Source organism: Elephantulus edwardii, unplaced genomic scaffold (assembly GCF_000299155.1).
Source record: "Elephantulus edwardii isolate Elephantulus edwardi_28Jun2011 unplaced genomic scaffold, EleEdw1.0 scaffold00031, whole genome shotgun sequence".
NCBI lineage: Eukaryota > Metazoa > Chordata > Mammalia > Macroscelidea > Macroscelididae > Elephantulus > Elephantulus edwardii.
In genome coordinates this window covers 7,287,756-7,310,852 of record NW_006399781.1, presented here as the reverse complement: position 1 = coordinate 7,310,852, position 23,097 = coordinate 7,287,756, and the positions used below count along the sequence as shown (strand labels likewise).

Here is a 23,097-nt window from a genome sequence, read left to right as displayed (position 1 = left end):
ATTATAAGAAGTCCCAGTGGTGTAATATATAATGTGTCAAATTGTTAACAGAAAGGTTGGATGTTCAAATCCACCAGCTTTTCCAAGGGAGAACGATGAAATAGTTTCCTCTGATAGCAATCTTCAGCCTCAAAAATTGATTGGAAGATCTCGAAGACTCGAACTCTTACTTAATGATAGTGTGTTTGGTAAAAGGTGTATTCCAGTTCACTGGCATTCTACCTGGTGAGGGCACAGTATCAAAACAAACAGTGAAGGTTTCCACTGGAAACTACCATAGGCAGCATGGCTTCTATAAGGAAATCACTGAACAGATAAAGTATTAAAATGTTCATTTTTAAAAGTCAGCAATTATCTAAGGCGATCCAGAGGAAATGATCAGAGATGTGTTTAATGGTTGTGGCATATTTCAGAAAAAAAAACACACAAAAAAACCCAAACAACAAAAAAAACAAACAAGCTGTGAAATAGACAGCAACTCTGAAAAAAAAGTGGAGAACTGAATAAAGTAAAATGTCAACAGTGTTAGCTCTAAGAGATGGGAACAGGGTAGTATTTCCCCCCTGTCTAAAAATTTTCTCCAGTTAACGTAAATCCATCCAATTAGGAAAGAACAAAAGGAGAAAAAAAAATTCCCATCTTACTATATTAATGGCACTACTACATTGTCTGTTCGACCCAATACATGGGATGAGAGTTTCAGTCATCTCATTCCTGCTACACGATCCTGCCTCCAAGGGCAGAGTGAAGTGTCCCGAGAGGGATGTTTGACAAAATCAGCATTCATCGTCCCACAAAAGAGGGAGGAAGTCAGTCCCTGAGTGACTGAACTAATATGCAACCCCAAATTCAGCTAGACTATGGAAAGAGGAAGAGAGAATCAGGTGAGGAGGAGAAAGGGTTCTGGTGGCTTTTCAGGAGCTAGTTCCAGTCTTTTCTGTGGTCCCAATAACTTCTGCACATATTCTCTTTTATTGTATCTCCTGTTTTGCTCAAGGTGGTAACCTGCTATCAATTATTTGAAATCAGAATTCTGATATATTAGAGTGAGATTAATCAAACAAATAAAATCACATGTGACTTTCAAATTCAATCTCCCACATTAAAAAAAGGCTGCAAATGGAGACATTATTGTCACTTGCTGGAGTAGAAAAGAGTTACAGGTGATGGAAAAGATCCAGAGGGGATCTGTAAAGACAGGGTAATGGTGGGGATAATTAATTTTATAAAACAATAAAACACAATGTGAATGAAGGATGGTGTGAAACACAATGTATAAGAACTCTGTAAGCAAACCAATATAAAATTAAAAAGAAAAAAAAAAGGGCAAGAGCTGACAACACACGGAGTTGAGTGCAGAAACAGACCTTTCATATTTTGGGTTGAAAGTGAAATTGGGAAAATAGAAAAATCTCTACCAAAACAGAAAACATACACATTCTATGAAAAAGTAATATATATAAGAAATATTGTTGAGTAATCTGCAGTAGTAAAAACTAGAAACAATCAACAAATCCATCACTAAGAGATGGATTAAATAAATAAATTATTCTATAAGTTAGGATGCTACAGAGTTCTTAGAAACCGAGATTCTTGAAATTTCCTTTAAAAAAGAAGCTAAAAGGAAAAAGACCTTTCTATGATGATACATGTGGTTCAAATTCACCAGCTGCTCTGAGAGAAAAAGATGGGCAATCTCCTCCTGAATAATTTACCTCCTCTGAAAACCCAACTTGATGGCACACAGCAACATGATGATAAAAAGCAATTGTGAAGATATTTAAGTGATAAAAACAAGGTACAGATCTGAGTTTAATGTCCTGCTATGTATTTTTAAAAGTGAGTTGTGTGCACACGCACACACACAATTTGTATGTGCAAAGATTATCTTTAAAAGGTTTTAGAAAGTTGGCAAGAGAGCTTTTGGGGAGAAGAGAGAGACATTGTTGTATACTCTGTGTTAACATATATTAAAATGGTTAACCATGCATTTCCTAATCAAATACAAATTTTTAAAGGCTCAGAACAGGAATTTAGAACACTGAGTTCTAATTCTGACACTGCTATCGGCAGAGTCTGCTATCTTACTATAAGTAAATCCGTTCACTTTGTAGAGCCTTAGTATTAGGACTATAAAACATTTAAAAACTTAATAAAGAATCTTAAAATACTATTTAAGAAAAACAGTGCCTTAATAACTCATTTTTCTTAGATGTTTGTAACAGAAGTATCAATCTTACCCTTATTAGGGCAATTAGCTTCTTATATCCAGTATACATTAACTGATTATTAGACAAACGGAAAGCACTGGAAAATATGAGCTTTTATTTGCTAATTCTAGTCTGAAAATAAACAAATTACTGCCTTATCTCTATCACTCAATGGAGTGTAGTGAAGAACACTGGATTTTTTTTCCCCATTGATAGGAACAATTTGAGAACAAACTGGTCCAGTTTCTGGTCATATGTCTACTTGGGAACTCCATTTTGCAGTCAGTCCAGTCCTACCAAAAAGGAAAATCAGCAGATCAGGGGAACACTGCATGGTTCAAAATCATCAAGGGAGTACATCAGGGATGTGTCCTGTTCTCCATACCTTTTCAATATATATGCAGAACAGATCATTCAGGAAGCTGGGCTTTAAAAGAAGGAATGTGGTATCAGGATGGGAGGAAGACTCATCAACACCCTGCGTTATGCAGATGACACAAACATGCTTGTTGAAACTGAGGAGGACCTAAAGCACTTGCTGCAGAAGGTCAAAGACTGTAGTCTTCAATATGTATTGAAACTCAACATCAAGAAAACAATAATTCTCACCACTCGGCCAACTGGCAGCATCATGATGGATGGAGACAAGACTGAGGTTGTTAACAGTTACAGCTTGCTCAGCTCCACAATCAACAGTTTTAACACCAGCAGTCAGGAAATCAAAAGGTGAAGTGCTTTAGGTAGATCTGCTGTCAGGGATCTTTCCAGACTACTGAGAAGCAATGATGTCAGTCTAGAGACTAAGGTGTGCCTGATCCAGTCCATGGTCTTTGCAAGTATTTGCTATGCATCAGAGAGCTGGATAATGACTAAGAATGACAGAAAAAGAATTGATGCCTTTGAGCTGTATTGCTGGAGAAGAGTCTTGAACATACCACAGACTGCCAAGAAAACAAACAGATCTGTCTTAGAGAGGGTGAAACCAAGTTTCTCCTTAGAGGCTAGGATTGTGAAGCTCCATCTCAAATACTTTGGGTATGTGGCCAGGAGGGAGGGACCTGTCTTTGGAGGAGGACATTATGTTCAGAAAGGTGGAGGGATGACAGTGCAGGAGAGGAAGATCCCAAAAAAGATGGATTGATTCAGTGACTAGGGCAATGGGGGTAGGTATATAGGAGTCCGTGACACTGGCTCAGGACTGGGGAGGCTTCAGAGCTATTGTATCATATATGATACAATATGAGTACCACTATGAGTTGTAGGTAACTTGATGGCACATAACAACAACAAGATCAGGAGAAATGGCCCTTTTCAGGGAATCACCATAGTAGGTACAATGTGTATTGGGTTACAGTGCAAAAGTCAGGAATATAAGAATCTAAATACCAAGCAATGTCCAGCATTCACGTTGGAGATGGAAAATACGGCAATCAGTACTTGGTGCTTATACAAGCAAAGCAAAGGAAATCAGATACACTGAAGGTCAGAATCAAACTGTTAAGCAATGGTGTGGGAGAACAAACATCAGAGGAAATAACACAGTAAAGATACATGAATGTTGGGGCAGAGACTCAACACCAAACACCTCCTTGGATGAAACTGAAACCCAGCGCTCTCAAGTCAGAACTGACTCACAGATGACCTTCCAGTGGGCTTTCAAAGGCTGTAAATTGTACAAGAGAGTGTCCATCTTTCTTCTGAGGACCAGCTGGTGGATGTGAACTGGCAGAAAAATAGCACCTTTGAGCTAGCAGGGCAACTCCCTAGCGACTATGCCATGCGTGCTCCCTCCAAAGAAAAGTATTTAGCATAGAAATATGATGCTTACAGATACTCGAGTTAGTATCAGAGACCCAAATTCTTTATTATACAATTCTTTTTGAAGTAAAAGTATTCTTGGAAAAAATAGAAGTATTCTTGATTCAAAAGTTATGTGTTAATCTGAACTTCCTTTCCTCCTTTCAATGTTTCTATACTAATATTAAATTTTCAATTTAGAAACAAGTTTTTCAACTGTGCTGAGTATTTGCCATAAGACTGAAGGAAGGGCTGAAGACAGTAAGAAAGAAATTAGCAATGTTAAGATGACTGAATAAAATAAAGGTATTTAATGTAGTCTTATCTAATATCATTTTCACAGACTGTCTTTTAACATTTTTTTGGTTGCTGTTCCTTTAATTTTTTAAAATTGGTTTCCATTCATTCAGACTGCCTCTTTCAAACATCAGTATTCAAGAGGCAGTATGTAATTGTTAAGAGCATGAATCACACAGATTCATATAGAATCTTAGCTCTTCCACTTACTATGTGACTGTAGACAAGTTACTTTTCTCAGTTTGTTCATGTGTAAAGGGCAGTTCTAAACATTGAATAAATGAATATATTTTAAAAAATATGTAGAGGTTTATGCTAAGTGAACTAACTCAGTCGCATAAGGACAAATACTGTATAAGAGAGGAGTGAGGAGGGTGGGTGGTGGAGGGTTAATCATAAGATCACACAATTTGATGGGTCAAAAAAATTGGGAAAGATCTGGTGTGAAAAACAATGTATATGAACTTTTTAAGTAAATCAGTATTAAAAAAAATATGTAGAAAAACCCAAGCACAATAAGTGCTATTATTATGTAATGATAACTGGGAAGATAATATATGACAAATAAAGTATGGTTTTTAAATTACAGTAACTACAAAATAAGCTTTGAAAGAAAAACTAATGTTAAGAACATATATATAATTAACTATTATACATGAAATAACCTATTTGATATTAAATATTTTCCTCAAATTGTATTTCCTATTCTCTAACAGCAAAGCATAAATTGAAAATTAATGACAATTTTCTCCCATGAAAGCAGAAATGACTTTAATTAAACATTTTTCTGTCAAATAATAGGCTGTATATTTTTTAGTATTTCTAATCCTTACAACTGGAGAAAGGACAAATGTTACACAAGTGTCCAGGTCTTTTGTTCATAGGGTTGCTATGAGTTGCCTACGACTCGACGGCACTTAACAACAACTACAACAAAAATCTTACAAGGTAGGTAATATTATGCTAATCTTACAGATATGGAAATGGACACACAGAAATGTTAAAATATCTTGCCCAATGTGACTGAATTAACATGTACAAAATCAGACTAATCCAGCCTGCTGCTGAAGCCAGAACTCTTATCATAAACATCATGTTTATATTTGGTGTTTATTTAAAAATATATACATATTGAGCATTTACAATTAGATAATGTATATTACTGAGAAGTAACCATTGTTCTTAACCTTTACTCCTTTTACTGGTCTGTTCAGTGTTTTTCCCCCATCTATTCAAAGGTTTACAACTGGCAGTACAGATTATCAATGCTTTCATGATCTGTTTCTAGGATATAGTCACAATTCTTCCCCCTCACCCATTATAAATGCAGTCTCACACAGCATTTCTCTTATAAGTGCATTATGTAATGCTCTACAAGGAGGAATGTAGTATCAGGATTGGAGGAAGACTCATCAACAACCTGTGTTATGCAGATGACACAATGCTACTTGCTGAAACTGAGGAGGACCTGAAGAAGCACTTGCTGCAGAAGGTCAAGGACTGCAACCTTCAATATGGACTGAAGCTTAACAAGAAAACAAAGATCCTAACAACTGGGCCGACTGGCAGCATTATGATACATGGTGAAGAGATCTGAGATTGTTAACAGCTTTAGTTTGCTTGGCTCCACAATCAACAATCTTGGTACCAGCAGCCAGGAAATTAAGAGACAAATTGAATTGGTAAAGTCTGCTGTCAGGGACCTCTCCAGAGTATTGAAAAGTAATGACATCAGTCTGGAGACTAAGGTGAGCCTGATCCAGGCTATAGTCTTTGCAATTGCTTGCTATGTGTCAGAGCGCTGGACAATGGCTAGGGATGATAGAAAGAGAATTGATGCCTTTGAGCTGTGGTGCTGAAGACGAGTGTTGAATATACCATGGACTGTTAGGAGAGCAAACAGGTTTGTCCTGGAGAAGGTGAAGATGGAATGTTCCTTGAAGTCAAGGATTCTGAAGCTTCATCTGACATACTCTGGGCATGTTGCAAGGAGGGATCAGTCCTTGGAGAGGTACATCATGCTTGGGAGGGTGAAGGTACAGCATAGGATAGGAAGACCCTCAATGAGATGGATTGATTCAGTGTCTAGGGTAGTGAGGGTAGGTGTGTCAGAGACAGAAAAGTTGGCACAGGATAGAGCAGGTTGCAGGGCTATTATACGTGGGGTCGCTATGAGTCACAAGCAACTTGATGGCACATAACAATAACATCATATATAAACAAACAAAACTATCTAAGGAGCCCTGGTAATGTAGTGCACATGCAGGGCTACTAATCAAAACACTGGCAGTTTGAATTTATGGGAGAAAAGATAAGGCAGTCTGCTCCTATTTAGATTTATAGTCTCAGCAATCAGATAGAGGATCATCATGAGTTAGAATGGATTTTAACAGTGTAGTGCTCTATATTATCAACACAGATAAAACATACACAGCATATGTACTGGGGTCTACTCTATCATCTAAGAGACATAAGTATGTAGGTCATCTATCTACAGTAAGTATTTATGGTATCTACTGTGAGCTGAGCTCTGGAGAATACCAGGCACAGGAACTACTCAATAAAGGATTGCTAATGTGAGGTGTACAGCTAGTTGTACAGTGGAGAGACCATACTGTCATCATTCTATTTATAGTTAACTTTTGCACCACTAACTGTAGAAAAGCAGACATGTTGTGTCAATTGATATGATACAGTATGATCTACATAGGATCAGAATGAATTCTAGACACGATTACCTCCCATATCCATTCAACTTAAGCTTTTAAAGCCAACCATGAGTCCCAGGAAACAAGGACAGTTTCTATGATACTTGAAGGAAGCAATCACACTAATCCAGAGCTGGAACATTTTTCTTGACAACTTGTCTACCAACAAGCCAGAATCATGAAAAAGAAACTGATTTGGAATAAAAGACACTTCATGAAAAATAACCAAGTGTAATATATCCTGGATTGAATTTGGAAAAGAGAGGGGGAACTCTAAATTCAGTTTGGTTATTAGTAATATGAAACAATTATTATCATTAACTTTAAAATTACATATATACATACATGTAATAAAATAAAATTAAATGTATACATACATACATATGCAAATTGAAAAATACTGGCCAAATAAACGAGTGAAAGATAAAAAATCTGGGCTAGAGGCAGCAATTTTCAAGTTGATAGTATACATGGCAATTAAAACCATGAGCACAGATGAGATCACCTATGATGGTATGTAAAACAGAACTAAGGTAAGAACAAGGAGTTATCAATATTTCAAAGATTAGATATAGAAGAAAGAACCATCAGATTGAAACGGAAAAATTGGAGAGATGAAAGAGGAACACTGGAGACTGGTATCCCAGAAGCCAATGGAGAGTTTCAAGAAGGGTAAAACAATTACTGTTAAATCCTTAGCAGATCAAATTGGGTAAAAACTGAAAAAGAGGCTGGCTAACAAATGACAAACAGGCAGTCACTAACGGCCTGACTGAGAGGTGTTTCAGGGGAGTGACTGAAGCAGAAATTACAGGAGTAAAGTGCAGGAGACATCATTCTTCTTTCAAAAGAAGTCTGGAGTTTCTTAGAAAGATGAGAACTTGTATAACTAACATGTAGTGTTCAGATAATGAAATTCCTCATGATAATGCTAACACATAGCTAACAAATAAAAGAATAAGGAGACAGAAGGTTATGGCAGAGCTATACAGTTATTTCCATTTCTGATGTTGTCATGCCTAAATAAAAGAAATATCTGCTGGGTTTTTTTTGTGTTTTTTAAAAAATGTGCTCAATAGGTTGAATGCTAGCAAGGTAGCAGAAAGAAAACCTACTGGGAATTGTTTATGGTCAAGTCCATAGCAAATCAGAAACTCCATTCTAAAAGTCTTGGAAATGACCACTGGTATATGTCTTTCCTTTTTTGGTGTTTTTTCCCTGGTATATTTTATAAGAATTAGCAAATTCAGTGTAAGTACACTTAGGTTTTTCCCTTTTTGCTTTTTAAATAAAGGTGATGTTGCTATTTTACATAAAGATGTCATAAATGAATTCAGAAAACTATTTATTTAAAGAAATTATGAGGACTCCTTAGATTTCAATCTCCTCTCACTACCATCAGATCTTTATCAAAGAGATTAATAATAAGGTACTTATATAATTTTACAGCATGTATATATTTCTGTATCTATATATATCTCCCTTGCTTTATACTCTGATCCTCTAATATATATAAATGGATATTTTTAAACATATTTGATCCCAGATAATTTTCTACATTATAAAGTGATCTTGTTTGAATAAAAATGAGTTCTTTTTCCTCAGAGGGAAAAGATTTTAGATGAGATCATAATTACACAGCCTCAAAGCTGTTATCTTCTTTTGCATACTCAGAAACCTTGGTTTCCCACATTTAAAACTTAAGCCAAGTCTCTTTACAATCATTAAAATTAAAAAGCTTGAGAGAAAAGATCACCGTTATATTTACAGAATATAAATTCTATTTTCTGTCCTTAGTGAGGGAAAAAGAAATCCCCCCAAAATAAGCCATAAAACCCCCCAAACCAAACCTGTTGCCATTGAGTTGATTCTGATGCACAGTGACCTACAGGGTAAAGCAGAACTGGCCGCAGAGTTCCATGGCTGGAAATCTTTTTCTCTTTTTAAAAGAATTACTTTTAACTAAAATCACTACCTCTAATATAAAAGATATGAAATTGTTTGTAATGAGGTTAACCAGTAATTAATTCATAAGGTCAGACTGACAGCTACTAATTTTTTTCATAGTAAATTAGACTTTTAGAGTGTACTATATAAATAACATTAGCTAACATTAGGAATTTCCTACGTGCTAAGCATTATATTGCATATATAAGGGACAGTGCAGGAGGGGAAGACCCTCTATGAGGTGGACTGATTCAGTGACTGGGGTAATCGGGATGGGTGTGTCAGAGGCAGTGAGATTGGCACAGGATAGAGCAGGGTTTAGGGCTGTTGTACATAGGGTCACTATGAGTCGCAAGCACATAACAACAACAAGGATGATTGTGTGTATTTAATCATTGTAATAGCAAAACTTGTGAAGTAGACATCTTTGTTAACCATCAGTCTCATTTTACATGAGGAAACATACCCATTTTTTCTTACTGACTGTGAAGTATGCTTAGTTATTTCTTCCACTACTAATACCTGATAATTATTTTTCTATAGTTTAGAAATTAAAATCTATAAGTATCTTACAGAAAACAATCACTGTAAGAATGTGTCAAATACAATTACAGTACAACATTTAATTGTGTTTTCACCCTCTAAAAAGAAATTTTCTAAAATGATGAGGTGTCTTTGATAGCTGGGAAAAAAGTTTTTAAAACGGCGAGTGGCATTACAGTAACCATGGCAATGAAAAATAGATTTGAGACCTAGCTTTTACACCTCAGAATTAAATGACTCTATAACAACTTGCTTCACCTCTGTAGTTTACATTTCTGTTTTATATAAAGGCCAGTATGAGAATGTGCTAATTGTTTCTGACAAGTAGAAGTAGTTCAAAAGAGCCTACCAAAGTCTTAGTCACATTGTGTCCAAAAGACCCCCTGAAAAGAAAGAACTCTACAAAGGCTAAGCAAAGTTAACAGAAATGTCTTTGAACATGCACAGTGGTCCTTTTGCAATGTCCTTTGAATGTCAGAACAATAATAAAAAATTCAAGTGGATGAAGCTAGTCTTCACTGAGAAAGACAAACTAATTGGTTTTGGTTTAGTCTATCTAGTTTGGTTTCTGCAAACCCAAACAATTCTTAAATTCTATAAAGCCATGCTGTGACTACATTATTTAAGTAACTACACTCAGTCTGCATTCAGGAGTTTTAAAAAAGATTTGAAAAGACAAAAACATTTGTTAATTGTAGCAAATTAGTAAAGTCTTCTTACCTGCGTGGCCTAGTTCTTGGGGACATCATTTCATTCCCAAGAATGTGATACCGTCTTGCTTCATGCAACAACTGGTAACACTCAGGAGAATTCTGGATCAACTGGTCCACCTCAACTGTCTGAACAAAGTAATTGGGGTGCAACAGAGGGAGCCTCACGTGTGTCAAGAGTTCATGTAACAGTGGTCTTCTCAGATCCACAGCTCGATAGACCCAACGCATGACAGCCTCAAACACCATCTCTTCTTTACCGATAACAAGTTCATCACTACAGATATAATCAATAAGTTCATCTTTGTCAAGCTCAAGGAATTCTTCATGCTGGGACACATCTTCAAAAGTCTGCAATGCAAAATGCTTGCATTTTGTGAAGAGTGTTTTGAGTGAATGGGTATCAGCAAAACGCTGAATTCCTAAGCAATTACAAGGATCAAGTTGCTCCTCCAAGAACTTGGCGCAAGCATCACGGAGGATGCTGATCTGAAAAAGGCTGGATGTTTCAAAGAGGTATTGCACGTTCTCTGTAGTGATCTTCACCTTCCCAGTGTACACATACTGCAGAAAACACTCCATGGCTTCTGCTAAAATACCATTGATCTCAACCAACATCTCTCGGCTTTCCCTGTGGTCATTGCAAAACATGGCTCTGAAGTAGCTACTACAAGCTGAGAGAACAGCTCGATGACAAGGAAACTCCTTTCCCTCCACACAAATAATAACATCTGTGAAGAGTCGGCTATCTCGGAACTCATTAAATATCTGAAGGATGTTTTCAGCGTGCGATGATCCTGAGGAGAAGTCAAAAAACTCATGGCCTGTCAGAGATTTAGGGTCCATTTCAAAAACTTTACGCTTGGTTGCTGGGGAGTCACGCACCCCAAGATCCTCTCTGTTTAGTCTTCGTCCCAATATTAGTACCATTGTTACATCAGTTGGCTATAATTGTTGAGAAATTATAAGGATCTTCCTTATGTTGCTAAAAAGTAAAAAGAAAACATTTCAATAACTATAAATAATTAATATTCAAATATAATACATTTTTATATAAACATCAGAACAAAATCAAGATTAATAAACCAAGTATTATATTGAATACTGTGTCATTTTAAGAAAGACCAGTTAAGTACAGATGTATATTTGCACAAGTACAACAGGGATAACTTGTAACAATATTCTTTAGGCAATCCAGATGAAAGGATTCTATCTACTTTGTGAATTACTCCTCATTTACAATGCCAGGCTTCACAGCTTGACCAGAGTTAGGTTAGAATAGTGTAGGACACAGAATCTGAAGACATTTATAAGTCTAAAAAAATGCTATTTTTAAAAAAGTGCTCAGAGGGAACTCTGGTGGCCGAGTGGCAAGGAACTGCGCTGCAACCCTGAAGGTACATGGTTCAAATCCACCAGATGCTCCGCTGGGGAAGGAGGGGCAATCTCCTACTGTACCAGCTGGATCCGATTTGACGGTATGTGTACACACACACACACACTCACACACACAAAAAAGCGTGCGCATGCTCAGAGAGGAATTTCCAAGTTTCAATAGCAAGTGAATATATTGCCATATAGGTGTTTTTGTTGTGACATGCTGTTGAATTAACTATTGCAATCCTATGAATAAACGGGAACTTTGCCCAATCTTGTGTCATCCTCGAACCCATCACTACAGGCATCGTGTTGAGGGTCGTCGTCTTTTTTCCAAGGATTGGTCCCTCCTGACAACATGCCCAAAGTATATGAGATGAAGTTTTACCACCTGACCTCTAAGGAACACCCTGGCTGCACTTCCTACAATACATATCTGCTACTTTTGTCAAGCTATAAGGTATTCAGTACTCTTTGCCAACACCACAATTCAAAGTCATGAAGTCTTCTGTCATTCTTATTCACTGTTTAACTTTCAAACACATAGGAAGCAAATGAAAATACTAAAGCTTGTAGTAGGTACACCTCAGTCTTGACACTTTTTCTCTGGCACTTTGGAGAGGTCCCTTCCAGCAGAATTTCCCAAGGCAACATATTTTTTCTTGACTACTGTTAGTAGGGGTTTTGATTGTGGTGTCAAGTAAATGAAATCCTTGAGAATATCAATCATTTCTTGTTTATCATGATATAGTCTAGGTGCAGTGATGAGGACTTCGTTTTCTTGATGCTGAGATGTAAACAACATTGAAGCCTGAAGTCTTTCTTCAATTGCTGCTGCTGTTGTTGTATACTGTAGAGTCGGAACTGAACCATGGTTGACCCTCCAGTAGGTTTTCAGAGGCAGTTAACTTCATGGGAGGATATTGCCCATCCTTTTCCCTCTGAGCAGCTGGTGGATTTGAACTGTGTGTCTGGGATTGCAGTGCAGTTTCTCACCACTAGGCTACCATAGCTCCCTTCTTCTTCTTTAGTGCTTCAAATCTTTACTTTCTGTAAGCAAGGCTATGTCATCTACATAATGTAGGTTGTTGATGAGTCTTTCTCCTATAATGATGCTACATGTTTCTTCATATAGTCCAATGTCTCAAATTATTTGCTCAGCATATAGAATAATTGAATAGGTATGGAGAAAGAATACAACCTCGACATACACCTTACACAAACACATACAGTTTGTCCATCCAGGCCCTCCCTTTCCAGCATTCTATGATAAGGAAATATAATCTGATATATGAAGAAAGGTTTATCTAGAAAGCTGTTTAATGACGTTAACAGCATTTAAAGCAACTTAAATGCCCCATAAGGGATGAAACCACAGTACATATTCAGGATAAAACAGTCTGTGTAAAATTATGTAGTTTATTTAATGAAATGATATAAAGTACTAACTGAGAGAAGCTGAACAAGAAAAATCCTCAAACCACAAACACAATGTATATGAACTTTGTAAGGAAACTAATATAAAATAAAAATTTTAAAAAACCAAACAAATTCCCAACAACCCTCAACCCTTCAAACCCACTGCCATATTTGAGTTGGAACCAACTCACAGCTGACCCTCCAGTGGGTCTCCAAGGCTGTAATCATATGGGAGGCGGTCACTATCTTTCTCTGGAGAGTCACTGGTGGGTCTGTATGCCAAAGAGGTGCTGCCTTTGGGTTGTCAGAGTAAAGAGCAGGAAAAGGAATGCCAATATTTTGGTTGTTTAATTTTCTCTATTCTGCATCAAAGTTTCCAAGATAAAGATGTATAAACAATGTATTTAGAGTTTAAATGCACAGTAACTATACCTTGCTTTCTTTCATCAATAACATCCCCAAACCCATTTTAGAACTGACTGTAACTAACTAATAGACTGAGGCACTGGCTGCTACTTTTTCATTTTCTTTATAAGGGGGTTCTTCCACCCTCTTTCTATGTCTTCATAAGTTGGTACATGATCCCCAAAGAGAAATGTCAGTAACCTTCAACTATCCTAATTCTTATATGAACCCATTCTAAAGGTCTTCTCTGTGAATATTTCAATAGCAAGACATTAAGGCAGCAAAAAAGGACAGCAGAAATAATGCAAAAATCAAGTGTCAACTTACACTCATGCACAAATAAAATCGATACTTGAGTGTTAGCTATTTTTTAATTTTTTCTTTTTAATTGTGATTTTAATGGAAGTTTGCAGAAAAGACAGATTTTTATTCATTCACTATTTCACATTTTCTTCCCTAACCCCCAGTTAATTTTCTCCTGCCCCAGTCCACTTTGCTATGCACCTTGTATTTGGGACTGCTGTCATACATATAATGTCTAATCATATATTCCTTTTAAACAGTTTTTTCCCCTTCATCTGCTCCAATGCAACAAGCGTTACTTAACTCCTCTTTTCTCAGTTTCTCCCCAACGCCCATGTCAGTCCTGTTTTATAAGAGTGGCAATATGTAGTATTTGTCTTTTGTGACTGAGCTATGTCCTCCAGGGTCACCCATGTTGTGTAATATTTTATGAGTTTCTTGTTTTTCAGTGGTGCATACTATTCCATGTGTGAACAGACTCTAGTTTTTCTATCCATTCATTTATTGATGGGCACTTGAGTTGCTTCCCTATCTTTGCTATTGTGAATAACACAGCAACAAACATGGGTGCACATACATCTGTTTGGGTGGCAGCTCTGTTTTCTTTAGGGTATATTTCTAGCAGTGGAATTGCTGGGTCAAATGGCATTTCTATTCCCAACTTTCTGAGAAAGCGCCAGACTGTTTTGTATAAAGAAAGAAAGATGCTGAAGAATTAAACCACACAATCAACCAACTTGATCTTATAGATACATAAAGACTAATGCACCCCAAAAAAGATGAGTGTACACGCTTCTCAGTGTGTACAGAACATTCTCCAGAACTGATCATATATTAGATCATAAAGCAAGTATCAATAAACTAAAAAAAAAACCATAGAAATAATACAAACGATTTTCTCAGACCACAGTGCTAGAAAACTAGTAATCAACAACAAAAGGGCAAAGGAAGAAAAAAATGTGGAAGCTGAACAACTAATTCCCTTCTCGAACATGAGTGGGTAATAGATGAAATTCAAAAAGAAATGAAAACATTTTTTGAAACACTACTTAGAAGTCAATTCATAGTAATAAGCACATCAAAACAAAAACAAAAAAAAAACACATCAAAAGGGAAGGAAAAAATGATAATTACTTAACATCTCTAACAAGTAGAAAAAGAACAGTATGAAAAGTCCAACAACCTCTAAAACAAAGGAAATTATAAAAATTAGGGCAGAAATAAATGCAATAGAAAACAGAAAAACAATGGAAACTATTAAGTTTAGGAGTTGGTTCTTCAAAAAGGTCAATAAAATTGACAAACCATTAGCAAAGAGAACAAAGGAAAAGAAAAGAGATGAAGATAACCTGAATAAGAGATGAAAAGGGCAACGTCACAATAGAACCAAATGAAACAAGAAGATTAACAATCTTGTTACACTCAAACAAATATGAAAACTTAGAGGAAATAGAAAAACTTAGAAACTAAAAATCTTCCCAAACTGACATAGACTGAAGCTGAACACCTGAACAGACCTATTACAAAAGAAACTGAATGGGTCATAAAATAACTCTCAACTAAAAAAAAACCTGGACCAGATGGTTTTATTAGTCAATTCTATTAAATATTCAGAAAAGAGCGGTCATCAATTCTACGTAAAATATTTCATAAAAAGAAAAAAATGTTAATTAACTGAAGATTGCATTTTGTCTATCTTTTCACATATTAAAGGAGCTCTAGTGGCTTAGACTGTTAATCAAAAAGCCAGAGGCTCAAATCCACCAACTGTTCCAAGAGAAAAAGACTTATGGCCTTGGAAACCTGAGCTAGGAGTCAGTCAGTTGAACACCAGCGGGTTTTAAGTCTACCACAAATTAAGGAGCAGTAGTATCTCAATGGATTAGGTACTGAAATGGCAGAAGAATCCACTAGCTGTTCCATAGGAAAAAAGATGAGGCAGTCTGTTTGCATAAAGATTTTCAACCTTGGAATACTAGCTCTACTCTGGCCTACAGGATTGCTATGACTTGAAATTGACTAGATGGAGGTGAGTTTTGTTATTAAATTGTATTTAGATTTCCCCTGTTTTCAAGTTCTTATGTGATAACAAGGGGGGAAAATACATAAGATCAAAACAAGAAGGAACTCATTCTATCACATATATTACTTCTTCTGTTATCTTTTCTCAGACGCCCAATGACCCAGATATCCTAATTAAATACTTACTAGATAGTTCTAATTCTCATGGATTCTGTTCCTTTTGAATTTACTTGATTTTCTTTCATCACTGTCATGAATGTATTATGTCTCTATTAGTGTCAAGATATTAGATGAAGTTTACAGACACAGACATAGCTCATTGGTTGTTTTTTAAAAAATATTGTTTTTGCATAAGGCAGCATAGGCAATCTACCATATCGGTACAGACAGTACAGATGCTTCTTAAACTTCTACTAGGTATTTCTTTACCTCTTCATAGGAATTAGCATTTACAGAAAAACATAAAATACCTTCCTGAACTTCAGGAGATTAAAATAGTCTTGACAGATGGATTTCAGGCTATTCCAATTGTTCAAGGGAAAGTACCTGGCCATAGCAATATACCTCTAAGGATATCTAAATGCTTATATTCTGTAAAGAAGGTTCACTCCATCTCCCATTTTTCAAAATAAAGTTAGAAGAAATGAAAGAATTTTTATTAGTCACATGGGATAAAGACCAAAAGAAATACTAACTTCATCTGGGATCACCAGGTGGACATTTAGAAGCTGTATAAAAATTAGAAGCTCCTATGACAAAATGAGTTAAGCACTGAACTACTGAGTGAAAAGATAGGAGTTGGGACCCACCAGCTTCTCCATGGGAGCAGGATGTGGCCGTCTATTTCTGCCTTGGAAACCCCATGGGGCAATTCTATTCATCCTACTGGGGTGCTGTTGAGTTGGCAATGGTATGCTGCTAAGAAGTCTGAACTGTACTGATTTTAAAAAGTTCTAAAACGACTAGAGTAAAAGGGAATGCTGTTGGGTTTCCCCTGAAAATCCGGGCAAAAACTGAAGTTCATGAACACCTACTTGGTAAGACTTTAGGAACTATTAGGAACCAAATCTGTGCTCTGAGTGGTGTAACACATGGTTTGAAAGCTGTTATTTCCTGTATGCAATAAAAAGCAAAGCAGAATATAGCAAAAAACTAACGGTCTGATTGCTTTCCATATGCCTGGCACTATCTCAAACTCTTCATATGGATTATTTAGTATAATTCTCAGAACAACTCGATCATGTTAATATTATAATTAAAGAAAAAATTGGTTTCTAGCCATATGACTTTATATCCAGGTTTAATATACATTTTTCTAAAAGGCAGGAACTACTTACAAAATAAGTGAGACTGGAATGGACAAGCTTTACCATCCTTTCTAAATTAAAACATACAGAAGGGAGCTCTGGTGGCCTAGTGGCAAGAAGCTGCACTGTAATACTGAAGGCACACGGTTCAAATCCACCAGATGCTCTGCTGGAGATGGAAAGGCAATCTCCTCCTGTGCCAATCAGGTCCTATTTGATGGTACACACAAACCAACCAAAAAAATCATACATACACATACCAGAAAATTCCAAGTATAAATATAGATAAGCATTTTTTTTTTAATTGTTTAAGACAGATTTCTAATCTAATGAAAAAACTTTGGCAATGTGTCTTAATACAGAACACCTATCTTTTTTTCCCTTGTTGTGTACCATCAAGTCAGATCTGACTGGCACAGGAGATTGCCATCCTTCTGCAGCAGAGCATCTGGTGGATTTGAACCGTGTGCCTTCGGAATTATAGTGTAGCTTCTTGCTACTAGGCCACCAGAGCTCCCTTAAGAACACGTATTGAAATCATTTTGCACAAGAATAAAAATAAAAACCCAAGACAATGCTTATTAGTGGCTGGCTTTTAGAGCAAATCGGCTATGAGTTTGCTTCCAACTCAATGATAGTGCAAGAGTTTTACTTTATAAAATTTATTTTTCTTCAGTTCAAGGGATTATTTTGTCTACACATTCAATACAGTTCAAGTAAACTAGCTTTTTAAAATGTAATCCAGTAATCCAATAATCTTTGGAAGTTCTGAGTGGAAATCTGCTGATGAATAAATAAAAGCTTGAAATGTCATCTTCTTAACTTTAAAACCTGAATTAATAAAAATATGTCTGAGCTTCCGTTTTCATGCTAGCCTCACTGCAGGCGTTTAATATTTTGGATTATGGCTGGACATGTGTGCATGTATGCAGTGAACATGCAATTAGGGAGAACATGTATGCATGTGTGCAGGTTTAAGTTTTAAAAAATCCATTGATAGGCATGAATAACCATTTCTAAGTTCCAATAATCACTTCTAAGTCCCAAAAATGACTAATAGAAGTACAAAATGTTTTTATTTTGAAGATATCTCAATAACAACTCTATATACAGAAACTCCCATAACAAGAGAGATCACTACTGAGCTTGGATGTCAAATTTTGTTGCTGAAATGACAAAAAAGTTCAAATCATGTGATCACAGTGATAAAAAATAGGAAGAGAAGTAATATTTTCATTATAATAAATAAACTAAGGGACATAAGATTATAGTTAATACTTCAATTTAAAGCTTTAAATTAAAGCTTTAAAAATAAAGATAAATTTATTATCACAGCTTCACAAATTAAAAAAATATATTCTTCAAGTTAGCTTATCTAATTGAAATTATTAATTATTTCAGGTTCTAAAAATTCACATAAATTACTTTACTGCTGACACTCAAAATCCTGTATTTGAGCCCTGGAGGAGCAGTTTGTAGTGGGTCATGCTAATCCTCTCTGGTGGTCTGAATCTACTGCTGACTCCAGAGAAAAAGAAGGACAATTTCCTCCTGTGCAAGTCTCTGAGAACTCACCGAATGGATGAGTTGATTGACAAGGATAAGAGTGAACTGTTCTATGTTCTATTAGAATAGGTATAAAATCACCTGGTATTAAAAAAAATTCAACAGTAACAAGATACCGTGAAACTTCAAAAAGCTGGAACACAGAAACCTTGTCTTCTAGGTCTTGCAAGTTCTTCCTTTGACAGGTGCAGTCTTTACATTTCTATCACTCTCTTGTGGAACAGATCTGAGTTTTCCCTCTCTGACCTGTTTCTGTCTTATTCTGGCTTTCACAGTTTTACTGTATTTGTTTATTGGTTTGTGTAGGTGTTGGTTGTTGTTAGATGCCACTGAGTTGACCAAGACTAACAGTGATCCTATAAACAACAACAGATCTGAACTCTGCCCTGTTCTGTGCCACTGTCATAAGCCTGTAGTTATAGCCATTGTTTTTTGTTTTTTTGTTTGTTTTTATGCTAAAGAAGCTTTATTAAGGGGTCTCCCAGCAGAATTCCTTGGTCTGCAGAGAGACAAACAAGCAGAGGGACATACCAGGGAAATACTGCACCCTAAAGTAGATTAGGGCAGGTTTTATAGTAAGGGTCTTTAGGGAGGCAAGGGAGGGACATTCCATTTTGGTTTAGCCAGGTGGGTGGAGGGAAGGGAGGGGCACTCCATGGTAGTTGAGGTTGTTCACTCCCTTTGTTGACATGTTGAGATTCCTTGAATCCTTTGTTCTCCCTTTGACCTCTGACATCCCAGCCTCTTTAGTGAGAAAAAAGGGGTGATGTATTCTTTCTAGCTACTTCCTGCTGAACAAAGGTGAAGATCTGGGGCTCAGAGGCTGGATTGGAATGGCCCAGGATCTGTAGCCAGGGGACAATATGGATGTCAAGCAGCTGGTTTAAGTTGGCCATTTCTTTTATCCTGCTACTTGAAAGGTTACCCTGGCCTCTGCAATGGTGACTGGGGTAACTGAACCTGGGCATCTTTAATCTTCAGTGGTCAGGCCTAAGAGGTCAACCAGGATGGGGAATGGGTTTGTTGGAGGGCTACCCTCCTGTGGCTAGGCACCAAAGGGCAGTTGGCTTTCCAATGGCCCAGTGTCCCACAGATATAGCCATTGTTTTAACCCATCTCTTTGAGCATCTTCCTCTTTTACTGACACTTTACCTTTCTCAGCATGATGTCTTTTTCCATGGACTGGCCCTCTGACAACATATTCTAAGTGAGACATAGTTTCACCATTCTCTATAATATACAATACCTTTTCAGCATTTGTTTGATCAAAGACCCAGTCAAGATAATTGTTCTTTTAATTTCCACACCTAAAATAGAGAACAGTAACAAACAAATCAAATACTAATCAGTTCATTCAGTTAGCAAAATTAGTTAATATGCCTGAAAAGGATTTTAGTACATTGTTGTTATATTGACTAGAAAATCTCTTTTGTATATAAAATAATTATACTTTCATTTTTCAATGGTCAAATTAAAAATTTAGTTCCTTACTTATAAACTTCCTTCACAATTTTATCCTGCTGCCAAATTTCTTGAGTAAAAAATGAGTATGCTATTTGTGGCAGTGGCAAGCTAATGGTGGTACCAAGATAGGAAAATATATACCCTGTGACAATTTTGCATTAGATATTTGAAGAGTGTCTAGTAATTGTGTCCATGTTTGGAACCATTAAATAATTTTAAAAGTTCTAAAAACGGTTTCATTATAATGTATTATAGAACTATGAAATAAATATAATGAAGTCTCAAGCCTTCTGAGTAACTGAGAAAAAGAATCCATTTAAAAAAAAAATTAATATTTTTTTCGGTTCGAATCCACCAGATGCTCTGCCAGGAAAAGGAGGGACAATCTCCTCCTGTACCAGTCAGATCTGATTTGACGGTACACTCTCTCACACACACATACACACACACACACACTAAATAAATAAAAAAAATTAATATTTTTTTAATCTACAATTTTTTTCTTTTATTATACAGACATTTATTTCTTCTGCTTTACTTGAGGGTTGTAGACTTAATTAAGGCCTATAGAAAAAACTAATTCAGCACAGTAACTTTTAAAATTTTGTTGTAGGAGGGGAGAAAAAGAATGCTTAAGGTAAAAATACCAGAATCTTGAACTATTACACAGAATGGTAACTGTTGTTAAATACAAGTAGGTCTGGTTTCTGGTCCAGATGTCTGTAAGCAGAACTTTTTATAAATTGTTAACAAGTTGAAGCAAATGAAAAAGTTGACCCCCAAATCAAACACAGACTACCTACTGATTTTTCTACAAATATACACAGATGCAGATTTCCACACCTAGACTGCACAGTGGGATGAAGTTATCTTTAATACATCTAGCTGATTTGAGCACTCTTGGTAAAGAATATTTAGACTTGTTCTCACTAGCTCAACTCACTGCCATCTAGCTCAAACTACCTCACAGTGGGTTTTCAGAGGTTGTAAATCATACAGGAACAGGCTGTCCAGCTTTCTCCCTCAGACCTCAGAGCAGCTGGCTGACTTGAACCCACCTTTGGGTTGTCAATACAATTTCCCACCAGGGTGAGTTCTGGTCCCTCTCCTACGTCCTATTCTACAAGGGTTCCCTTTGTGTAATTAGGAGACCCTGAGACAATGAAAGAGTTCAGGCCAATTTAAGAAGCATTATAGACAGTCTACCCTGTGCCTGTCTCTTAGTAGTACAGACATATGTGCATGGTTGTTAATTGAAAAATGTGAAGGTTCAAGTCTATCCACAAGTCTCTTGGAAGAAAGACCTTTTGATCTACTATTGAAACATCAGTCAGTGAAAAGATGACAAAGAACCACTTCTAATGTGACATATGAAGTCAGTTGGAGTTGGAATCAATAGCAACTATCTCCCACACACCCCTGCCCCTGTGTTTAGCAGTGGGGTCACTAATACTGGGTTTTGGATTCCATTTTAGACCCTGTGTGGCTAGCTAAAGGAGCTCTGGTGGTTTACTGTGTAGCATGTTGTGCTATCTAAAAGGCTGTCTGCTCCTCGTGGTTTCAGTCCACCAGTTGTTCCTCAGGAGAAAGATGGGCAGTCCACTCTCATTAAGATTTTCAGCCTCAAAAAAAAAAATAAATAAATTTTTTTTCCAGCCTCCAAGACAGTAAGATCATTCTGAGCCTGAATTCACTGGATGGCAGTGAGTTTGAGTTTTGTGTTGGTTCCCTCCCTTTTCTTTTAGGTGCTTGCTAATATTAGTATCAAATAAGAACTCCAAGATTGGTAGATACTAAAATATACCCAGAATTATATTTTTTTCATAATAAACATGGACAGACTGGAATTGACTCTCACGATGATCTGATCTAGAGAATATTTCAAGGAGTAGAAAGGCTAGACAATTCATTTCTGCAGAGTTTTTATTTTTAGCTAATACTTACCAACCTACTAGGAAAGGTCAAGGAGCAGAAAATAAGGTACAAAGACTAAAGATATGTGATAGGGGTTGATCTACAGCATAAACGTACTGCAGTCAAGCTTACTTTTTCCTCTAAATGCAGGAATCTAATACAAAGACACTGGTAACATCCTGCTTAGCATGTGTTATTCACCTTGAGGTAGCAGTGACCCTGCCATACTCTATCCTCTACCCTCTAAACAGCTGTGTGTTCTCAAATTTAACCTTGACTGGCGAACAAACACCAGATGAGAAAAACCAACCCAAAATGTGTCACATTTCCTAATTTCATCACTTCATAATTTTTCAGCATTTGACACATCTTAAAATGACAAATGAGTTCTGTAAAAAAACTTGCATCATCTCGAAAGTTAAAAAAAAAAAAATCAGCCTTATACATAAAGAAGTTATTTGAAATACTGGCTTTCAAATTTGTTCACGTTCCAGAGAGTCAGTGTTCTTGATTATTTCTGTATATAAAAAACACTTACCTTAGAAGTGTCACTTTAGAAGTGACATAAATTATTAAGAGAAATAACTTTTAGTTAGAACCAGAGTAAAAAAAAAATCAGTCTTTAGAATGTGTCAAATGCTGACAAATTATAGCCACTGGATTATGAATTTAGGCAATGACAAACTCAAAAACCACTGGAGAAGGAGGAGCAATCTCCTCCTGTGTCAGTCAAACCTCACTCTATGGTGTCCCTGGCTTCCCACCACCCTTGCTGTGGACACCTCACGCTACACAAGGAGAAAAGAAAAGCCAATTAGCCAGCTAGTTTGGCTTTGCTTTTTTATTTTTTTTTTTAATTGGGAAAAACATATTGGGGGTACAAGGAGGTGAGGGTTGGGGGTAGAAGGGTGAGGATGGGCCAGGATGCAGCTGCAGAACTAAACAGTTTGGTCAGTGGGGGGAGCAGGTAAAGGAAATGATGAGGGTCCAGTGGGGACCAGATGCTACAGAGGAGTGACAAGTATTTTCCAATGGTAATGAAACCAATTGTCTTATTGATTTGGGAATTGGATGCTGACTCTCTGGTTTCTTCATGCTGAACAGGGGC

The 23,097-nt window shown here is 36.6% G+C and overlaps 1 protein-coding gene across 1 annotated transcript in view; it reads right to left on the bottom strand.

The window, feature by feature from the left end:
• The window catches only part of KLHL24 (kelch-like family member 24), a 50,784-nt gene that overhangs the window by 24,323 nt on the left and 3,364 nt on the right, over positions 1 to 23,097 (bottom strand). Inside the window, exons 2-3 of the mRNA XM_006884055.1 lie at positions 19,858 to 19,918; positions 10,223 to 11,197 (exon numbers count right to left, since the gene is read on the bottom strand). Coding sequence (XP_006884117.1) covers positions 10,223 to 11,142 — 920 coding nt within the window. The 5' untranslated portion in view covers positions 11,143 to 11,197; positions 19,858 to 19,918. The remainder of the gene's footprint in view (positions 1 to 10,222; positions 11,198 to 19,857; positions 19,919 to 23,097) is intronic.